At 48.0% G+C, this 19,769-nt stretch overlaps 1 protein-coding gene across 1 annotated transcript in view; it reads right to left on the bottom strand.

Annotated features, from left to right (window-relative positions):
* Window positions 1–19,541, bottom strand: part of LGI2 (leucine rich repeat LGI family member 2) — a 32,543-nt gene extending 13,002 nt beyond the window's left edge. The window contains 8 exon segments of the mRNA XM_072808908.1: window positions 1,269–1,433; window positions 7,209–7,378; window positions 8,104–8,175; window positions 13,310–13,381; window positions 15,421–15,492; window positions 17,469–17,540; window positions 19,346–19,490; window positions 19,493–19,541. Of these exon segments, the coding sequence (XP_072665009.1) occupies window positions 1,269–1,433; window positions 7,209–7,378; window positions 8,104–8,175; window positions 13,310–13,381; window positions 15,421–15,492; window positions 17,469–17,540; window positions 19,346–19,490; window positions 19,493–19,541 (817 nt within the window).
* Window positions 19,542–19,769: the final 228 nt, after the last annotated feature.

Here is a 19,769-nt window from a genome sequence, read left to right as displayed (position 1 = left end):
TGTGCATGCATAGATGGACATGGTCTCTGTGTACATGAATGGATGTGTGCCTGTGTGTGCGTGCATGGATGGATGTGGTCTGTGTGTGCATGCACGGATGGGTGTGTGCCTGTGTGTGTATGCACGGATGGACGTGTGCCTGTGTGTGCATGCACGGATGGACGTGTCCCTGTGTGTGTATGCATGGATGGATGTTTGCCTGTGTGTGCATGCATGGATGGGTGTGGTCTGTGTGTGCATGGATGGTGTGTACCTATGCGTGCACGCATGGATGGACATGGTCTGTGTGTACATGGATGGATGTGTGCCTGTGTGTGCGTGCATGGATGGACGTGGTCTGTGTGTGCATGCATGGATGGACGTGTGCCTGTGTGTGTGTGCATAGATGGGTGTGTGCCTGTGGATGCATGCCTGTGTGCATGCATGGATGGGTGTGTGCATGCATGAATGGATGTGGTCTGTGTGTGCATGCACAGATGGACATGTCCCTGTGTATGTATGCATGGATGGATGTGTGCCTGTGTGTGCATGCATGGATGGGTGTGGTAGGTGTGTGCATGGATGGTGTGTGCCTGTGCATGCATGCATGGGTGTATGCCTGTGTGTGCATTCATGGATGTGTGCCTGTGTGGATGCACGGGTGGGTGTGTGCCTGTGTGTGCACGCATGGATGGGTGTGGTCTGTGTGTGCATGGATGATGTGTGCCTGTGCGTGCATGCATGGATGGACATAGTCTGTGTGTGCATGCATGGATGGGTGTGGTCTGTGCGTACATGGATGGTGTGTGCCTGTGTGTATGCATGGATGGACGTGTGTCCATGCATGTGCACAGGTGTGCATAAGCACATGTGCCTGTGTGTGTCAGCATCTTAGTTAACCACCACCTTAACAGAAGTCAAAGGTATCCTGAGCTGCTACAAAGCAGTTGCGGCCTTCGGCTGCCCTAAGTGCTCAGGATTGAGGGGTGCTCCAGTGATTTCTCCCCACTACTGGAAAATGCCTCCCACTATATGCGACCCACACTCTCACCCTTTTCAAAGGATCACAAACAACAAATAAGACCCCCACCCCACGTTTCTGTTCTCACCAACAACTGGCCAAGTCAAGAAGGAATCCGAGAGAAGAGGGTGGGCTGGAATGCCTTCCCCAATTCTCACCAAGTCAGGGCCACGCTTTCCCTTCTTGGGATGACAGGATGCCACTTCTCTCACCGGCTTGAGGCCACAATGAAATGAGGTCAGTACATCTGATCAGAGTCACAACGCACCTGTAATATTGTCATAGCTCCGGAAGTTCATTTCGATGTGGTCCCACTCCAGCACCATGCAGTTCTCCATGCTGGGCTGAGCGATGGCCACGTACACGTCATTCTTGGAGTTGAACGTATCCACCGAAACCGACTGGTAGGGCAAAGTCTGATGGACAACAAAATCTGGGAATGGGTATTTAAAAAAAAAGTCTCCATAAGATCCCACGTGGGAATTATCCACCACCAGTAACCTGCTTCCCTTCGTAGCACTGGTTCCGAAGAGGACCGGGGTGGAGGGGTACAAGGGTAGTGGGTGTGTGTGGAGGCTAGAGAACCAATAAAGAAAGAATAAAAATAAAACAAAATAAACCAACACAGTGGGGCACCTGGGAGGCTCAGTCAGTTAAGCATCTGCCTTTGGCTCATGTCATGATTCCTACACTGGGCTCCCTGCTCAGCGGGGAGTCTGCTTCTCTCTGCCCTTCCCCTGCTCATGCTCTCTCTCTCTCTCAAATAAATAAATAAAATCTTTTGAAAGAAACCACTAAGAAAGCCTAAAGTAAGTTATTTCTTCAGCTAGAGATGCCTCAATGTACACTGCTTCTTGGCAGGCTGAACACACGCAGGGTAAAAGGATGGTGGATGTCTGGCTACGGGAAGTGGTTCCTCTAAGAACACCCTGGCTTTGCCCACCTCCTGCCCACCCAGCCCTCGCCCTGCGTGCCCAAGCCCCAGGTCTTCTGCAAAGCCCTCCCAGATCCAATGCACAGGACTCTCTCCTAGTCACTGGACTCCCAATCCGGCACTGCTGTTTAAATCTTACTCTTGGCGATGATGGGCCCTCCAGCAAAGCGACTTCAGAGTCAGCTTTGGGGAATGATCTCAGGGCCTCGAACCTTCCACAGAAAGCTGAAGCTCAGAGAGGGCGTGTGCCCGGCCACAGGCCACACAGCCTGCATCCCGTGTCTCCTGAACCCAGGGCTTCCTGAGGACAGGTCCGGGTCCCACCCTCCAAAGGCCTTCCATGGCCTAAGCCCTTGGTGGCCACTCAAGAAATCATTCTGACTTGGGAGCCTCCTCCAGATGTCACATGAGACAGGCCGTAACAGGGGTGGGCCAGTCAGTGGTGAGCAAAGGCAGGACAGTGCAGGGGGACAGAGGCAGGGAAGGAAGGGAGAGACGCTGAGCAGTGGGGAGGTGGGAGCGGGGAGCGGGGGTGAGAAGAGCAGCTGCCCAGGTGCCCACAGGTCAGGGCCCGGAGAGGGGAGCAGGGCCGAGGGAGTGAGAGCAGCAAGAGGTGCAGGAAAGAGCACTTTGCCTGGAGTCGGACCCCCTGGAGCCCCTCCTGCACTTGAGACCCGGGCCACACTCTTTCCCTTCCAAGGCCTCAGTTGACTCATGGGCCACCTGGGGGTACGGTTCCTACCTGCCAGGCTTGATGGCAGGGCCGCACTGGAAATGTTGGCGGAAGCGCCCTCGTCGGGTCTTAGCCCGTAGCAGGTGCTGCATAAATACAGAACTGAGGGCTGAGAAAGGACAGTCTGCCTCCACCGCGCTGTCTCTTGAGGACCTGCCCTTCGCACGGCATCGCTGTGACTCCAAGGTCTTGCTGAGTGACCTTGGGGAAGCTATTTAACCTCTGGCTTCGTCTCTTCATCGTCTTATAACCCTGACTCATTTAGCATCGTGCGTAGCACACAGTGGCTGGCCGATACCGGTCCGCTCTTGGAGGTGTCCCCAGCCCTATTCTGAGCACACAGTAGGTGCTTAATAAATGCTTTGCTGGTGGAGGAGTGTGGGAGGGCTGGGGATGAATGAATGACGCGCACAGGTGCAGGGAGACGAGGAAGAAGCAAAGAGAGGGGAGGCCGCCTCTGCACCCTGATGGCGAGAAGTAGCCGAGGGACAGCGAGGACAAGTGGCAGGAGCCGCTCACCCCCACGGCAGGGCGGGGAACATCGGGAAGGGCTGAGGCTTTCAGTAGGACGGGCTGGCCTCCAGGGGCCCGCCTGTATCTGTAGTTCTATGACGCTGGGCGAGGAGCTTGGGTCCCCCTCAGTAAAAAAAGTGTGACCCCTATTCCATGAGGACACTGTAGAGACTAAGTAGGAGAGTGTAAGTGTTAGCAGCGGAGCCTCACAAATGGGGAGTTTTATTTTGGGGGCTTTTTGTTTGTTTGTTTGTTTGGGGGCCTTGCGGGGAGTTTTATATAATAGTTTTAGGTCCTAGCTTTGTATGCTGTAGAGCCATGAGCATGCTGGGTTGCTGGGAGAACTCCTGGGAAGAACCACTAAGGCCCCCCCGCCCTGCTGATTTCTCAACCCCACCCCCCACCAATACCCAGTGCTGCTCCATCAATAAGGAAAATCACACAAATCTCAACCTGTAGATAAACAGAAAAAGGGAAACGGTAGCTGTCCTCATCTGCTTCCTTTTCTCTCTCCGGAACAGGACTCCGAGAACACGGCTGCGTCCTTTTAATTCCGAGACAGCCGCACACCCCTCTACCCCTCGGGCTGCCTTCTGCTAATGAGAGCCCCGAAGGTTGCAAACACTCCTGCCTCTAACCCGAGGCTCCCACCTGCACTCTGGTCTCCGAAAGATGAGCATTTGCTGAAAAATGCAGGCTCTTTAAAGGGCAGACCAGAAAGTTTCAGATTTTTTATTAAAAAAAAAAAAATCTCAGAAAGCTGCCAAAATTAGACAGCACTTTACAAATCTAGCTTTCAACGGTTCTATTTTCATTTGTTTTCCCAAAACATTGGTTTCATAATATTTTCTATATGCTGACTATCTGGCACAACACAGCCTGTTAGATCATTTGGATTATAAATCTAATTCTTAATAGGAGAGTCCTTCTCCCCTTCCTCCCCGCCCCCCAACCTGAAAAAAGGAGGAGGAAGAGGAAGAAACAGGAAGAAATGTCTAAAAGACAAAGACTGGTCGCTATGTATTGGGTGGGGGAGTGGGAGGAATTTAAAGATCCTCTCCCATCTCCATTTTAATTCATCTTTCACGACCGGCAAAAGCACATTCGTCGTGCAAAGATCTCCAACAATACACATATTGATATGACATCAATTTACTAGTGTTAAAGTATTAATGGCATTCTCTGCAAAAAGCGCTGCCACTTCCATTCACATTGGATTAAGTTCATGATGTCAGTGGGACGCTTACAATTTAGGCCTTGCTCCCACTGGAATCAACAGATTTTTACATAGCTATTTATAGCACTTGCAGAAAATAAATTATACATGACGCCGATCCTATTGGGAGAGAAACTGCACATTAATGCATTATTTCTCTTTGCATTTCATCAGCCCAGAAATGGGGAAGCTAACAGGACAATTAGGATGCAAAATTCACTCCCTCCAAGGAATTTAGTGAATTATCCACCTAACACGGGGAAATCATGAGTAGGTAACAGGGATTTTTGAGGTGGTTAAAAATAGACTTAAGGGAAGACCGTGATTAATCTAGAAGCTGAAACAGTCCAGTGGTGGTGCTGCCTGTTAATTATACCCGGTGCCAGAACACAATGGCCAAGAGGATCTTCCTCTCTCTGGGAAGAACAGGATTTTCCTCTCCTTCCTCTACCTGAGGAATTTACTCCATTCCCGAAAATCTGAGCTAAGAGAAAAATAATGCCCTCAGAGAATGTGCTTCTTCCCAAAAATGTAGCGAGGATGCCATCATAGTACCAGGGCTCTCAGATTGGGCCTTCCCACCTGCCACCCATCCTCCCAGCCTTTAATCGAGCACCGAAGGTTGAGGCTTGATAGGAGCGGAAGACAGGAACCAAAAAAACAAAACAAAAAACAAAACAAAACAAAAAAAGCAACCTTCATGATTTATTAACTTAGTTCTTAAAGGGCAGGGACTATATCTGGGGGTGGTCACAGCTTGGTTACCCCATTTATTCTTGATGGAGGAAACCATGAGCAGAAGCTAATTTGTTCATGAGTCTAAAGGGATACAACAACAGCAAAGACAGAATCATCACCCCCTGTTACCAGGGAGCAGCGCTGACTATCTAAATTTTAGTAGGAAGGTTTCTAGCAAAGCAAATGCATATGAGAGGATATCCTAAAATGTTAGGGGGGCTGGTGCTCATGCTGCCCCATGGGTTATGGGTTTAGGACAGGTTTCCAGACCTGGCTACCTTGGTTCCAAGCCCCCCTCTCTACTCCTCTGACAATTCTCAGAGCCCAGATCATTTCTACAACCGTCCCCAGGGCCCTAACATCAGAAATCATGTTTTCTCATATAAATTATTCCCTGTTCCCGGGCCCTCGGCATAGCCCATGTCATTTCTCCCAGAGACTGGCAAAGTGTATGGCCAGGTATGAAGAAAACAATGAAAGAGGGGCTCCCTTCACTTGGGGGTTTAGGGAACTCTCCAGAAAAACGGGAGAAGAGACACACAGGAGCCCCAGTGAGCTGTGGTCTGGCATTTCACACCAAATGGCCTTGAACGCCACCTTTTGGTGCAAATGTCATTGAGGATGACCTCTGATTTATTGCACTGCTCTACAATATAATAAATAACCTGCTCGTGGCCTCCACTGGCCAAAGGGCACCTGCCAATTACACAGCTGAATGAGCCCCTGGTCCATGCTGGAAGTCTAGGGCAGCCCACAAGCCTGCAGGTTTTCTCCCGGCAAAGAGAAAATTTTGTAAAGTCCCCTATTTACAAAGATATCTAGAAATAGTTTTTACTTTGTGAGTTGTTGTTTATTTATTTGTTTGGTGGGTGGCAGTAGGACTGGCCTAAATGTCACAGTTTGTTCTTGGAGGGTTTTTTTGTTTTGTTTTTTTGTGTGGGTTTTTTTTTTTTTTTTTCCTTTTGAGTTTCTGTAACTGTTTTCGGAGTCTCATGCCTGCTGTTCCCACTGACATGCCTTGAGGCTTTGTAGATATCAACTCTCAGCTGAAATGTTTATTTTTATAAGTTTGGTAAGCAGGTTTCATACTGGGGATTGATCTGCTTTCCTTTAAAATCTGGCTTTAGAAGCCGTGGAAGCTCCACATAGGCCTTTCCGACAGAGACACTCACCTGCTCTCTACGAGATGTGACAGTGGAGGCAGTTAGTATTTTAACTTTGCCTTGTAACCTGTGAAATGTATAAATGGAAACCTCGAGGCAGGCCCTGGAAAAAATGCAGATTCAAAGTTTCTTTGCATTTTTCCTCAGTGTGAGGTTTTTTCTTTAGATAACTGGTTGTTCACTTATGTTTCTGTTTTGCCATTGGTTATAATCCACCAAGTTATCGCTTTTTAGGTGGAACGACAAAAGCAATTCACAGATTTTAAAGGGTGGTATTTAGGGACACCTGGGTGGCTCAGTGGTTGAGCATCTGCCTTCGGCTCAGGGCGTGATCCCGGGGTCCTGGAATCGAGCCCCACATCGGGCTCCCCGCTTCTCCCTCTGCCTGTGTCTCTGCCTCTCTCTCTGTGTGTCTTTCATGAATCAATAAATAAAATCTTAAAAAGATAAATAAACAAAAGCTGATATTTATTAGCTGAATTTTCAGTAAACTTCATATTACTCAATCAGGAGAAGAGTGTCAACAGTGGATCAAGAGAGCAGGAATGCGGGCCTCTTTACACTGACTTTCCAAGAAACCTGACTTGTAAATGTGCTTATGCCCAACTCACCCGTTTATAGCTTTTGGCCCTTAAAAAAATTTTTTTTTTAATTTAAAAACCCTCAGAGAAATTAGAATTTTGTAAAGAATCAGAATTAAAACAAAGGGCAGTTAACAAAAATCCTTCCAAACTGTTGAGATAATATCCTCACCTCATCGATTCATTTATTTTAAGCGCTTAAACATGGCCTAAAATAATTTGGACAGAACACCTTTATACCCACTTTTCTCCATTCCCTGTGGATGTTCTAAAAGAAAAACAAAGGGATTATTCTCCATAACAGTCTTCAACGATAGAGGTTCTGAATACCTGTAGTGGTACATTCGTAGTCAAAGCTGGGCACATCATTTAGCTTCTTTTCCTGATACTCTGGTGGACCGATGCAGAGGACATCGGAGACAGTGGAATTTGTCATCTTCAACCACAGATACAACCACTTGGCTTTGCAGTCACATTCAAATTTATTGCCCCTTAAGTCACTAACAAAACACAAAACACATAGACGGAGAAACAGATATGCCTGAAAAGTCTCAGCAGTCATATGAAACGCCAACATTATTTAACATCCTGATGTATTTACTACCCCCACCCAATAAAATGTAAAAAATTTGCGTTTAATGCATCCTATTTCTTGTACTTCTCACTGACTTTATTTAATGATCTTCGGTGCCCATGATTTTAAGTAGAGCCCACAGAGAGCTCTCAGAGCTCACGTATCACCACTTTTTCACTCTCCTGAAACTGTCGCCACACCATGCTGGAAATGGGGAGGAGGTGACAGGGTTGACGGAAGAACTCCCTCCCGCCCCCCCCCCCACACACACACACGTGCAGGTTCTCACAAGCAAAGTCAGGACATTATAGGAAGATAGCTTTCACGAACACGATCGAAACTTTAAGATCTTGTTCAACAATGTCCAGTAAGAAGTGACAAACACTAGAATATAAGGCAGAGGGATCTGCTGTCTTGAGAAAGGAAATCTCACACCAGCAAGCTTATCTTACCCTGGCCTAACGGTACCAAGTGTATCCCAACAAGGCAAGACCTAACACAAACTGTATGCTGTTTCCCCCCATGCACTCTCCGTTACCGACTTCTACCTACAACATAAAAGAAATGCAGCGATGGGGCGAGGGGAGCCTAAAGACAGGATTAACTGGAGCCCAACGACAAGCACACATAAACTTAATTTTCCTTACTTACAGTTCAATCAGAGAGTCTAAATCACTGAAGACATCCCTTGGGAGCGCTTTTATGTGGTTATTGGCCAAAGAACTAGAACAAGAAAGTCATATTTTAATGTGGTTATTATCCTCATGCCCTGTCACTCCAAAGTCCCTTAAACAAAGCTAATGATTTAAAACAGAGCTCTAAACCTCTTCAGCCCAATGCCATTGAATTTCTGGCTCTGATCATCGATACCAAGATCAAGAAATGAGTTTTGTTACACAAAGACAGCACTATAGATGCTGGAGCACAATGTAAGGTTTTTCGCTGTTTTAAAAAGGCATTTATTAAACTCTTTACTTATATACACTTATCAAACTTTGGGTGGTATCTTCTGTTTCTCAGAATAAGAGCCAAAGTCCCCTTGATGACACGCAAGACCCTCCATTGTCAAGTTACCCCCATTCCCATGTACCTATGGGACTGAATCTCTGACTACTCAGAACACCCACACTGGCCCCTTGCTATTGCTTGGATAGTCAAGGCACGCTCCCACCCTGAGGCCTCTGAGCTTGTGATTCCTCTGCCGGAACATTCTTCCTCCAGATACCCACACAGCTCACGCCACCATCTCTTTTAGGTCTGTTCTCAATGATCACCACTGCCCTGACCTCTACTACCTCCCTTCCCTGCTCTGTTGATCTTCACTGCACGACTGTCCTTGGCATACTACACATTTTAATTACCTGTCTGTTTCTTGGCTGTGTATCCTCCCTATACGTGAGTGACACGAGGACAAAGGGGTTTGTGTTTGTCCACATCTGCATCCCTAGCATCTACACAGTGCCTGGCCCAGAGTGGGCACTCATTAAGTCTTTGTTGAGTGAATGAATGACACACATAAGTCAGAGAGGTACAAGAAAAGATGTACAGTCCTGTCCAAGAAGTTCCCTCACAGTCCATCAGAGTGAGTTCTATTACTTGTGACTCCACGAAGAGATTCCGTAAATACTCTTTTACATAAAGATGCTCAGCCCTAACCCCATGATAATATAAAATCTTAACGGACTATAATGTTCAGGGTATAACCGAATGAGATCAATTTCTCTTTCTCATTAACGCAGGTTGATCAGAAATCATTTGGCATTTTTGCTCTTAGTGTTGAAGAGCTTTCCAAAATGTCTTAGTCTGCTCCCCCTCTCCAGGAAGAACGAATATTGTCAACTCTTTTTCTGATGATTCAGGATCACACAGTGCCCTGTCATCATCCTGCTGAAGATGAATGTCCATGTGCTGGGCTGTTGACGTAGAAAGATGCGTGGTGTTGAAAGACGTACATCGAGTCTGTGCTTCGCCTCCTGGGGCATCATGCTCTAATGTGAGTCAGCCAAGAAACTGATGCCTACTTTTGTGGGGTTTTTTTTACACGGGTGAGTACAGACGGCAAGACTCATAAATGATAAATATGCAGGCAATTCAGCATCAACCTCTTTAAAAAATATATATGAAATTAGCCTTTTGTAGCATCCTGGTGACCCACTCACTGCAGAAAGAGGAATTAAAGAAATGGGTCTTCCTCCCTCCTCAGCAGCAGCTCACAGAGAAAGCCCTGAGCCCATAGTAACCTAAACATTCTTGCTGTAAGAGACCAAAAGAATATGGGGAGACCTTATCATTTCAGAATTATGTGCTTTTCCACCTTGGTAACAACAAATGGATTAAAATACAATCTCATCTATTATTTCACCTTTCTTTCCTAAATGATTAGTACATTTTTAAAGATGTTGGAAAATAGGCTGAATGTGTAATCACACTGAACATAACCTAGGAGAAGCTACCTGAAATTAAAAAAGATGTCTGTCTTGTTTTGCTGGTTGATGGTTGCTTTTTCTAGAAAGTCCAAACAATTGTTTTTAGCTATTAAAGATTAATCATTTAGCTAAATATTTTTAGTTAATTAAAATGCATTACACTGAAGTGACGAGAATATATGGAATGGTCAAAGCCAAAAAAAAAAAAAAAAAAAGAAAGCCGTAGGTTGAGCAACCTTTCCAAGTGTTCAATTTAGATTTCAGGAAGCCAAATTATTTAGATGGACTATCCGCCCCACTCATGCTAAGTGCATAACATCTCACTTTCCACTTCATTTTGTCTACAAATTTATGGCACTTACTTCATTTCTGAAACTACTTAACTGCAACCTGTCCCTTGGGCTTTATAAGACTGCTGGAAAACAAATGTCCTAGATTTTAGTTACAGATTGGGACTGCTTCTTCGATGCTTTGAAACCTGATCTATGTTTCTTGAGAATAAGAATGTGAGCCTGTAGGTGTTGGGAAAATCCATAAAAGATAAAAAACAGATACTTAAGCAAATTCCAGATAGTGACTTCTTTGCTCTCTTTGCTTAAGTGTTTACAAAAACAAGGAGGAAGTGGGGAGGACTGGTTCATTCGTTAAACAATCTATTAAATGCTTTAATTACTACCTACATCTCCAACCTAAGGAGTCAATTTTAAAAGTCGGTTGACTTGCCCAGAAGCAGACTTGGTAAGGAAAACACAACTCAGTAAGGAACTAACTCATTGATCAATCAGGGAATCGGAAGGAAGGTCTTGCTGGCCTTCAGCCCTGAGCTAGACGCTGGGAGAACAGAGTTAATGAGCCATGATCCGCCTGGGCCCTGCCCTCAGGGAGCTTTCATTGCGGCTGGGGAGATGAAAACTGACATCATGAAACAGTACCAGCCAGTACGGCCACTGCGGCTGGAAAGTGCTGGGTGCATAGAGCCAGAGCAAGGGCTACGGGATGGCAGGGCGGAGATTAAGAAGGCTCCATCGGGGAGACAGAACTTAATCTGCACTTTGAAGGAAAAGCAGATTATAGGAGATGGAAGATAGAAGAAACAACATCCTGGGCAAGGGAAGAGATGTGAGGAAAGGCCCGGTAATAGGATGAGTTGGGTGTGCACAAGAGATCAATGTTCTGCAGACATTTCAGGAAATGAGCCCCGAGAGCTAGGGAGAGGCGGCTCCGGAGGCTTCCCTGCAGGATGGCAATGCACACTGGGATGGATGCATTATTGCAGAAGTACTCTGGACCTGGGGCACCTAGGTGGCTCAGTCCCTTAGGCATCTGACTCTTGACTTCAGCTCAGGTCATGATCTCAGGGGTCATGAGATCAAGCCCCGTGTCGAGCTCTGCACTGGGCATGGAGTCTGCTTGATTTCCCCCCTCACTCTTCCTCTATCCCTTCCCTCCTTTCCTCCTCCCGTGTACATTCTCTCTCTAGATAAAAAAAAAAAAAGAAGTACCCAAGCAAAGGACTCTTGCTTTCTACAGTCACACAGAATAGCAGGTGCCTCTTAACACATATGTACACGTTATATACATGTGTGTGCACAAATAACAAGCATGCACACACGGTTATGTACACACACAGGGTACACAGGTATCTGCCCACGTATAGAAGTCTATGCATCCCTGAGCAAACATGTGCAAAGATACATGCATGGTCACACCTGTGTTCAGACCAAGGACCCATAGCCAATTGGTCAAATGAAAATTGACATCTGGGCTAACTCAGCTGGTCACATGGACCTTGCTTAGGTTCGGGATCTGCCCAGAGTTTTGTTAAAAAACAAAGCCCCTCATTCCTGACTTCTGTGAACCAGATTTATCTGGCCACAGCTGTTCCTCTCCAGACACCCACAGCTGTCTTCTTAGCAGACCCTGTCTGGCGTCTCACACTGCCAAGGCAACGCAACAGTCCATGGATAAAATCGAAGCTTCTTAATGAGCGGAGGAACTCTAAGATGTTGCTGTTGATGATGACGGTGGTAACCACGCCAACCATACCTTGAGCCCTCAAGCATTTACCACAGGTAATGGGCTGGATGCTTTGCAAGTCAGCATTAACCCACCATGTGCGCCAATCCTATGGGGTCAGTATAATTACCCCTTATCTTCAGGATAAGGAAACTGAGGCTCAGAAAGGCTAAGCAATGTTCACAAATGATGTCCTTGAGATTTGAACCCAAGTCTACAAGACTCCAAATCCCTTATCTTACCCTCTACAGGAATATGGGGATTTAGTATCCGGGTTCAATCTGAAAAAAAAACGAAATGAAACAAAACAACAACAACAAAGCAAAACTTTTCTGGAAAGGAAGGAACACCTAGAGCAATAATGGCAATGAGAGGCTACGCTCTCTGGAATTGATGGTGCCAATCCAGATGTTTGTACCTCCCACATTCCTCCCTCATCTCCGTACTCCACAAGCTTTATTGAACTCAGGCAGGCCTTCTGCTTGGTCGGCTTCGAGAACCAAATGCTCGTGAGCCTGTTGACAGACACCTTTGCCTGTCTCGGGGTTTGATGTAAATGATTATCTCTTCAGATGGGAATCAGCCTGGGCTCCACCTGCAGAAGGCTCTATCACCCCTGCCCCAAATCCCCACTTGAAGGCCTCCTATTCTCCCAATATTCTTTCCATGACCGAGATGAGACAGGTTATCTTAATCACAAACTATCTATCAAGCACACGGGCCCTGCTCCTGACTAATAAATTTCTCCTCCCAAGACAATGACTATTTTTACATTTCCGTAAACGTGGCCACAAAATTTTTTCCCACTTTTCTAAATTTGCCAAGTGTGCATACTTGCTTCATTCCGATATGCCAATTCAAATCAATTTGTTTAATTTTTTTTCCTCCAGAAAGCTATTAAAGAAGCCAGAGAGCTTAGCTTAAGCTGCAGATTAATCCAACATTAAAGAAAAAGCCATTTGCATTCAAATGAGAGGAGCCACAAAAATGTCTCTATTCCACTTCACCCTAATTTTGAGCCTGCAGTCAACATTCTTCAGTGACTCCCGGGAGCCTCAGTTCCCAAATCTGTAAAATGGAGATGCGCTAAGTGTGGCGAAAGATAAAGAGGAGAAGGCTCACGAAGCACACAGCCTGGGCTGGCTGCTCATAGGGCTCCTTGTGTCACACGTACACTCACGTGGTCCATCAGGGCCATTCAGGATGATAGAACAGATAATGAAGCCTAGTGCATGAGTAATGACTCAGGGCTGCCATCCCATCAACAACACAGAAACCTCTGGGGCAATGTGGAAATGAGTTTCCTTGAGAAAATGCTAGCAATATGGACAACGCAGTCAAGAAAGAGCAAGGGACCAGGAAGTGGATCTTCCTTTACCCATTAAAGGACTCACAACGTGTTTCATAGGACTTACAGGTGAGTCAGGTCACGGAGGCCACGAAAGGCATTTCTTGAAATGGTTTCTATTTTGTTCCCTTCGATAAACCTAAAGAGAAGAGCAAATCATTCAGCTGGATTTTCTCTACTTAATATCTCTTAAAAAAAAAAAACAAAACACGATACTCGGAACAAAACCTAAAAGCATGCATGAATTTAAGAAAATTCATCTCTGAGGATCAGGTCAGCTGCACCAGATGCCAAGTGGGAGCGGGGTTTGTGGGCAAGAATGCGTGCACACAAGGCCATGCTCTGCACTCCCTCCAGCAGCGGCATGGAAGTCTTCACATTCAGAGCTGGCAACGTGGGTCACAACATCTTGGGGGTGGGGGTGGGGGGGTGCTGGAAAAAAGAATGCCCTGTACAAAGGCAAGAAATTCTTAAATCTCTGCAAGGCTGGAATGCCTCCAGACATCTTCCCCACTCCAACCTTCTTGCATTTCACAGCGCCCGGCTATTAATACTTTCATTAATATCGTGGTCTCTTGAGGGGAGCCCATTGTTTTATATCTCGGTCTTAAAGTTCTTGCGGAGGGAGAATTCCATTAAGCTCAGCTTCTGGCAAACTTGACTTCAGCATGTCCTGCACGATCTAATCCTTGAACAAATGGGGAATGAGGCAGGGATTCTCGCAAGATCTCTAAGCCACTAGGAAAGAGGAAACATAATGAAGCTGAGTGTGGGCCAAACTTCTTGCTCTGTGCTAAACTGGCTTAGGGCTTGCACACAGGACCTTGCTGGGATAACTCTGACCATGCTTTAAAGTCTTTATGGGAAATGCATGAAGGGAATGTGCTCCAACTCTTCCCTAGGACCACAGGGAACTAAATTTTCGTTTACGGCATCCCATTACATCAAATGTAAGAGGGTCTCTCAGGAGGTTGTCCAAAGGACAGGCTTTGCAACACGAAGCCATTCATTAGTGAAATGGTCCTTGATTCTTGGGCTGATGTCTGTTTTTGTTTTTGTTTTAATCAGGGGTCTGTTCAGTAACAGACTTCAGTACAGACAGATAAGCGAACTTCCCCTCAATAACCTTGGCAGTAAGATGAACCACTCACAGGAGAAAACCGATAGCTTTACATCTGCTACCTCCATCAGCCGTTCGTGGGCTTTGCTAGAACCTAGTTGGGCTTTAGCACTGGAGTCGTAGCCTGCTTTCCGTATTCTGTATACGATCAGGCTGCTATGAAACTATACCTATTATGTGCACCCTGGAGAAAAAAAATCCTTCAGAGACATCTTTCCTAAGGACATAGAATCAGCAGTTTTCTTAGACTCAGGATGTGTTTAGAATTCAAACATCTACCTGTTAACCTCAGATAAGAACGCAGAGACAAGGCTTTAAAAATCCCTCTGAATGCTAAGTAAGGAAATCCCATCTGATAGCAGGATTAATATTATTACAAAGTTACAAAAGACAAGGATGAAAGCATTTAAGGGGGGAAAAAAGACATGAAGTGGGGGTGGGGAGAGGCAAATGGAAAACGAAATCAGAGCAAGGGCAAAGCTCATTGCTAGGGGAAAAAAAACCCTGCAACATCTGAAAAAGAAAGAAAAAAAAAAAAAACAAAAAATAACCCTCTTCTTTTAAAGAAGAAAAAATAAAATTAGGCTCTCAGCAGCAGCTCACAGGAGATACTGCAAAGGGGAAATAGGATCGCCCAATTAAAAACGTGGAGGGTATCCCCATACAGGGAGACTTCTCTTAAAAATGAGTAACCCTCCGAATCCTTCAGCTTTATTTCTGGCCGATCAGCAAATCCACGCGTAGTTATGAGAGGCAAAAATATCCAACGCAATTTCCAATTGTGCTTACTACACGCCAAATTAAATGTCAGCAGAGAATGAATAGGCTATCTTTCCTTCTTTGTTTGCTTTCACCCGCTTTGTCTCCAACCTTCTCCTGTCCCAGCGTGTTTATACACAAGTAAACTATAAAAAGGTCAGTGCTGAAAAGAGAATGGGGTTTTCTCCATCTTCTCCACCCCTAAGCTCCCTAAGAGATGCCGTTCCTGCCTGGAAAGCAATACAGCAATTCTGTGGACATACCAAATGCTCAGCAAAGGGACAAGGCACAGAACTTACAGGTACTCGAGATGGAAAAGTCCAGCAAAAGCGTCATCCCGGATGACGGTAAACGAGTTAGAATTCAGCAATCTGGAAGCACAGGAGAGATTTCAGCGCAGAGATGTACATCTTGACTAACATAGGGAAACCCTTTCTGTTTCTCTCACTGTCTTTTGATCCAAGGCAAACATGGGCTCTTCTCAGCCTACGGCTGGCTCATGCGGTGCACAGCCCAACTCACGGATGGCAAGTGGATTCCTTTGGGCTAGATTTTCTGGTCACCCCCACTGCTCCTCCCTTTCCTCCCGTGGGTCTCGGTAAATAAGACCTGCTAACTGGTATCTCAAAACATTCTAATGCTCAGCACAACTGAGCAGCCAGTGAATGATTCATCATGCACAAGCAATCATGGACTCAGAGATCTAAAAGGCCCTAATCCGACTCTTTCTTTTAGGGAAATTGGTGCCTAGAGAAGTTAAGTGACTTGACCAAAGTCACAAAGCTGAGACCAAAAAAATAAAAAATCCTTTCTTCTATATTATACATTCCCGTGAGAAGTAATAAAAAAGTCTAAGAAATGTTGAGAAGACTCTTTATCAGCACATAGGTTTCTATTAGGCACCACTTCAGTCTATTCGGTGAAATACCTAAAACTGTATTTCCAGCACAAAGAAAGTATATTTTAATAGAACCACAATTTCCAAGAGATCACAGACTTTAAAATGTTAAGTACAATGTTCTAAGTAAGGTCCATAACGTTCCAAGAACAAAAATATCAACATAAAGTTTATTTAGGATGAGAAGTGACCTCCCATAGGGTATTTCCTCATATTTTTCTGTAGTACATTGCTTATTTTTAATCTCATCTCAAGGTTGAGGAACAGAATAAACAGAATGAGCTATGTACTCATGACCTTGCCTATCACTGACTTGCTTTTGAAAACTGCTTTTTGGACATTTCTTTTCATCAGCAAACAATAACTGAACTGGGATACCAGGCATGACATGAGGACTCGCCAAGAGCGGCTGGATGCAGAGCAGTTACGAGTGTGGGTTAGAATTCTGGCTGAGGGCGGGCGGCGGGTAGGGGAGGGGGCTGTGTGGCTCAATCTGTTGGGCGATTGGGCATCTGACTTTTGATTTCCTTGATTTCGTTCAGCTTAGGTCATGATCTCAGGGTCTTGAGATGGAGCCTCTCGAGGCTCCACGCTCAGCAGGGCATGTGCTTGAAATTCTCTTTTTCCCTCTCCCTCTACCCCTCCCCCAACTCACGCTCTCTCTTTCTCTCTCTCTCAAATAAATAAATCTTTTAAAAAAAAAAAAAAGAATTCTGGCTGGGACTTTGCACAAGTTACTTAACTTCTCTGAGCCTTAATTTTCTTGTCTGCCAAAGGGGGAAATAAAAAATGCTCTCCTTGTAGGGATGATTAAACAAAAATTTCCATATAAACATACAGTATGGGGTGCCTGGGTGGCTCAGTCAGTCGAGCATCTGCCTTTGACTCAGGTCATGATCTGAGGGGTCCTGGGATCGAATCCTACATCGGGCTCCCTGCTTAGTCAGGAGCCTACTTCTCCCTCTCCCTCTGCTGCTCCCCCTGTTTGTGTTCTCTCTCTATCTCTCTGTCAAATAAATAAATATAATCTTTTAAAAAATGTATAGTATGTTGTCCAATAGTTTCCATACTCGGTCAACTAAAAATACTTCTATTTCCAGAGATACATTAAGAGTCTAAAATGTAGGGTTTCTTTTCACGTGAGGTGTTTGAGAAACACTTGATCTAGGTGAAATTCAGACGATCATTCAGTGTAATCCTGTCCCCAGTTACCAAACACGGCCGTTGGGATCTATGATAAAGTCCTTGAGGAAAACATGTGTCAAAAAAAGGACAGAGACACTGAGCAAAGACCCTGAGACTCAGCTAGTGGGGACACCATGGGACAAGTTAACACCGAGAGTTTACTGGGGTATCTGAGGAAGGAGTGACGCCAAAGAGGCAGAGATTGCTCCTCCCAGGACTACACCTTGAGGATGCCCGTTTTCAGAGAGAACTTCCCATACTCACAGCAGCTGCAGGGAAGGCAGATGGGAAAACATTCGGTCCTTGATTTCCAAAAATGTTCCATTTACCAGGCTCCTGGAGGCAAAAGAGAGCAAAAACAAGGCCTAGGGTTGTTTTTTGTTGTTGTTGTTTAGTTTTTAGAAGTGATTGCAGGATGGGCAACCGGTCTCATCCTCCACCTGTATTTCAAGCTCCTCCACTCAGGAACGAGGCTTTAAATAGTCGGCCAGGAGCTTCGCAGGGGTAGAAACGAGAACAGTCAAGCCATTTTCCAACGCGCTGGATCAATATGAAAACTAGTCTGAATAATAGAAACCTTTACCATCAGTCTAGCGCCTTCCACAGACATTATCTCAGCAAGTTGAAATCAATCCCCTCACTTCCTTTTCTTAACTACAGGAGGCCCTGGCTGAAAATGGATAATTAGTTCACCTCTGCCCATGATTCTGTTTGTGTAGACACAGCATTAATGTCAGCAGGGGAAACTCCTGGGTAGGATCAAGCATCCCCCTTGGGAGCACATCTCTGAAAGACACTCAGAGCTCTTCTGATTAAATGCACTGTGAAAGCCTTGGGGAAAAAACTCAAGAAACACCTGAACTTGAATGTGCGGTGGGAGGCAATGCCATCTGCCAGATAGAATGGTCAATGGGGGGTGGGGGGGGAGACAAGCCGTTGGACTCCTGTCTCCCCCAGGCCCCCTGTCCTTTCTGGCCACCGCAGGACCTCAGCACATTAGTTCTAAATGATTTCTGTTAACATGCAGATCAATTAAGCAGCTGCTGTTCTAAAGGATTTAACAAGGGGAATTCTAATTTCTGGAATCCTCCACGTCACTTGACTTAGCCACATTAGGAATCCAATAGGTCCTCTGTTCCTGCCGGCACACCCTCCTGAGTTTCTCTGAATGCCCACGGGACCCCCTTCAGCCCTGCACCTTGTCCGAGGTGGGAGGCAGGGCGGGGTAGCTCAAGGGACACGGGCCACTCCACCCCTGGGACTCCCTGCCTCTGTGACTGAGCGAGCATGGGCCCAGCTCCCTGGCCTGGCAGAGGAAGTGCTTTCGGCCGCCAACACTTCCCAGCAGTACAGACAGGGCCCGGTCGCCCCCGGTCACCCCTGCTCGCCCCTGGTCGCCCCTGGTCACCCCGGGACTGCGGTTAGGAGAGCGGCAGTGGGGCTTGAGAGGCTGGGCGAGGGCAGGTTGCAAGCACCTCCTGGCAGGTGCAATTCCTCTAGGGCTGGAAAAGCAGCCAGCATCCTGTGCGGAGGGGCAGGGGGCAAGAGGCCCGGCCGCCCTCCAGCCCCGGGCCCTGGCCTGGGGGCCCCACGAGCCCCGAGCTCTGCCAAGCGCGCGCTGCCCCCTCCCGGGCCGCACGAGGTGGCCCCCACTTGCAGGGGCTGCGTGCCTTTCCTCGGGCGCTTCCCGACCTGCAGCGCGGACAGGTCCGGGGAGGCGGGGGGGGGAGGGGGGGGGGGGGGGGGGGGGGGGGGGGACCAGCGCCCGGGACGCGAGGTGGGCCGGCCAGGCCTCGCCCCTGCGGCCCCTGCACACCCGCCCCTCCTCTCAAACTTTAACGCACCCCGGGGTCCCCTGGGGCGCCACGCGCAGACCTCGGGGCTCCGTTCCACGCGCGCCCGGGGACTGCGTCGGCGCGAGCCTCCCCACCCCGGGACTGGGGCGACGGGGGCGTCGGGGGCGTGGGCGTGGGGGCAGGTGGCCCGCCCGGGGCTCCCCGCACCCTCCCGGGCCCGGGATCCACCCTCCCGTCCCGGAGGAGCGCCGCGCCGCTCCCCCCGCGCCGGGAAGAGGCCGGGCCGCCGCGGAGAGGGTCTCGCGGGCGGCGGGGGGCGGGGGCGGCGGGGTCGCAGGCACTCACAGGGAGCTGATGTCGCCCGGCACGGTCCTGGGCACCCAGGAGGAGCCCACGCAGATGATGGACTCCTTGGTGCAGCTGCAAGTGGCGGGGCAGCGCGCCAGCCGCCTCACCTGCGCGCCCGGCCGCACGAGGCTCGCGGCGCCCGCAGCAGCAGCAGCCGCCCGCGCCCCGCCGGCCCGCCCCGCCGCAGCGCCATGCCCGGCGCCGCCCGCAGCCCCAGCGCCGCCGCCCGCAGCCCCAGCGCCGCCGCCCGCAGCCCCAGCGCCGCCGCCGCGCCGCCGCGAGGGCCCGGGCGCCGCGGGACTGCCAGGCCGAGCCGCAGCCGAGCAGCGCGCCGGCCCCGCCGCGCCCCGCCCCCGCCCCCGCCCCCGCCCCGCCGCGCCCGCCTGACATCAGCGCCCGCCGCCGGCCCGCCCGGCCAATG

This window comes from Canis lupus, chromosome 2 (genome assembly GCF_048164855.1).
Source record: "Canis lupus baileyi chromosome 2, mCanLup2.hap1, whole genome shotgun sequence".
Lineage (NCBI taxonomy): Eukaryota > Metazoa > Chordata > Mammalia > Carnivora > Canidae > Canis > Canis lupus.
The sequence above is the reverse complement of the archived record's forward strand: the minus strand, read 5'-3'. Positions and strand labels throughout refer to the sequence as shown.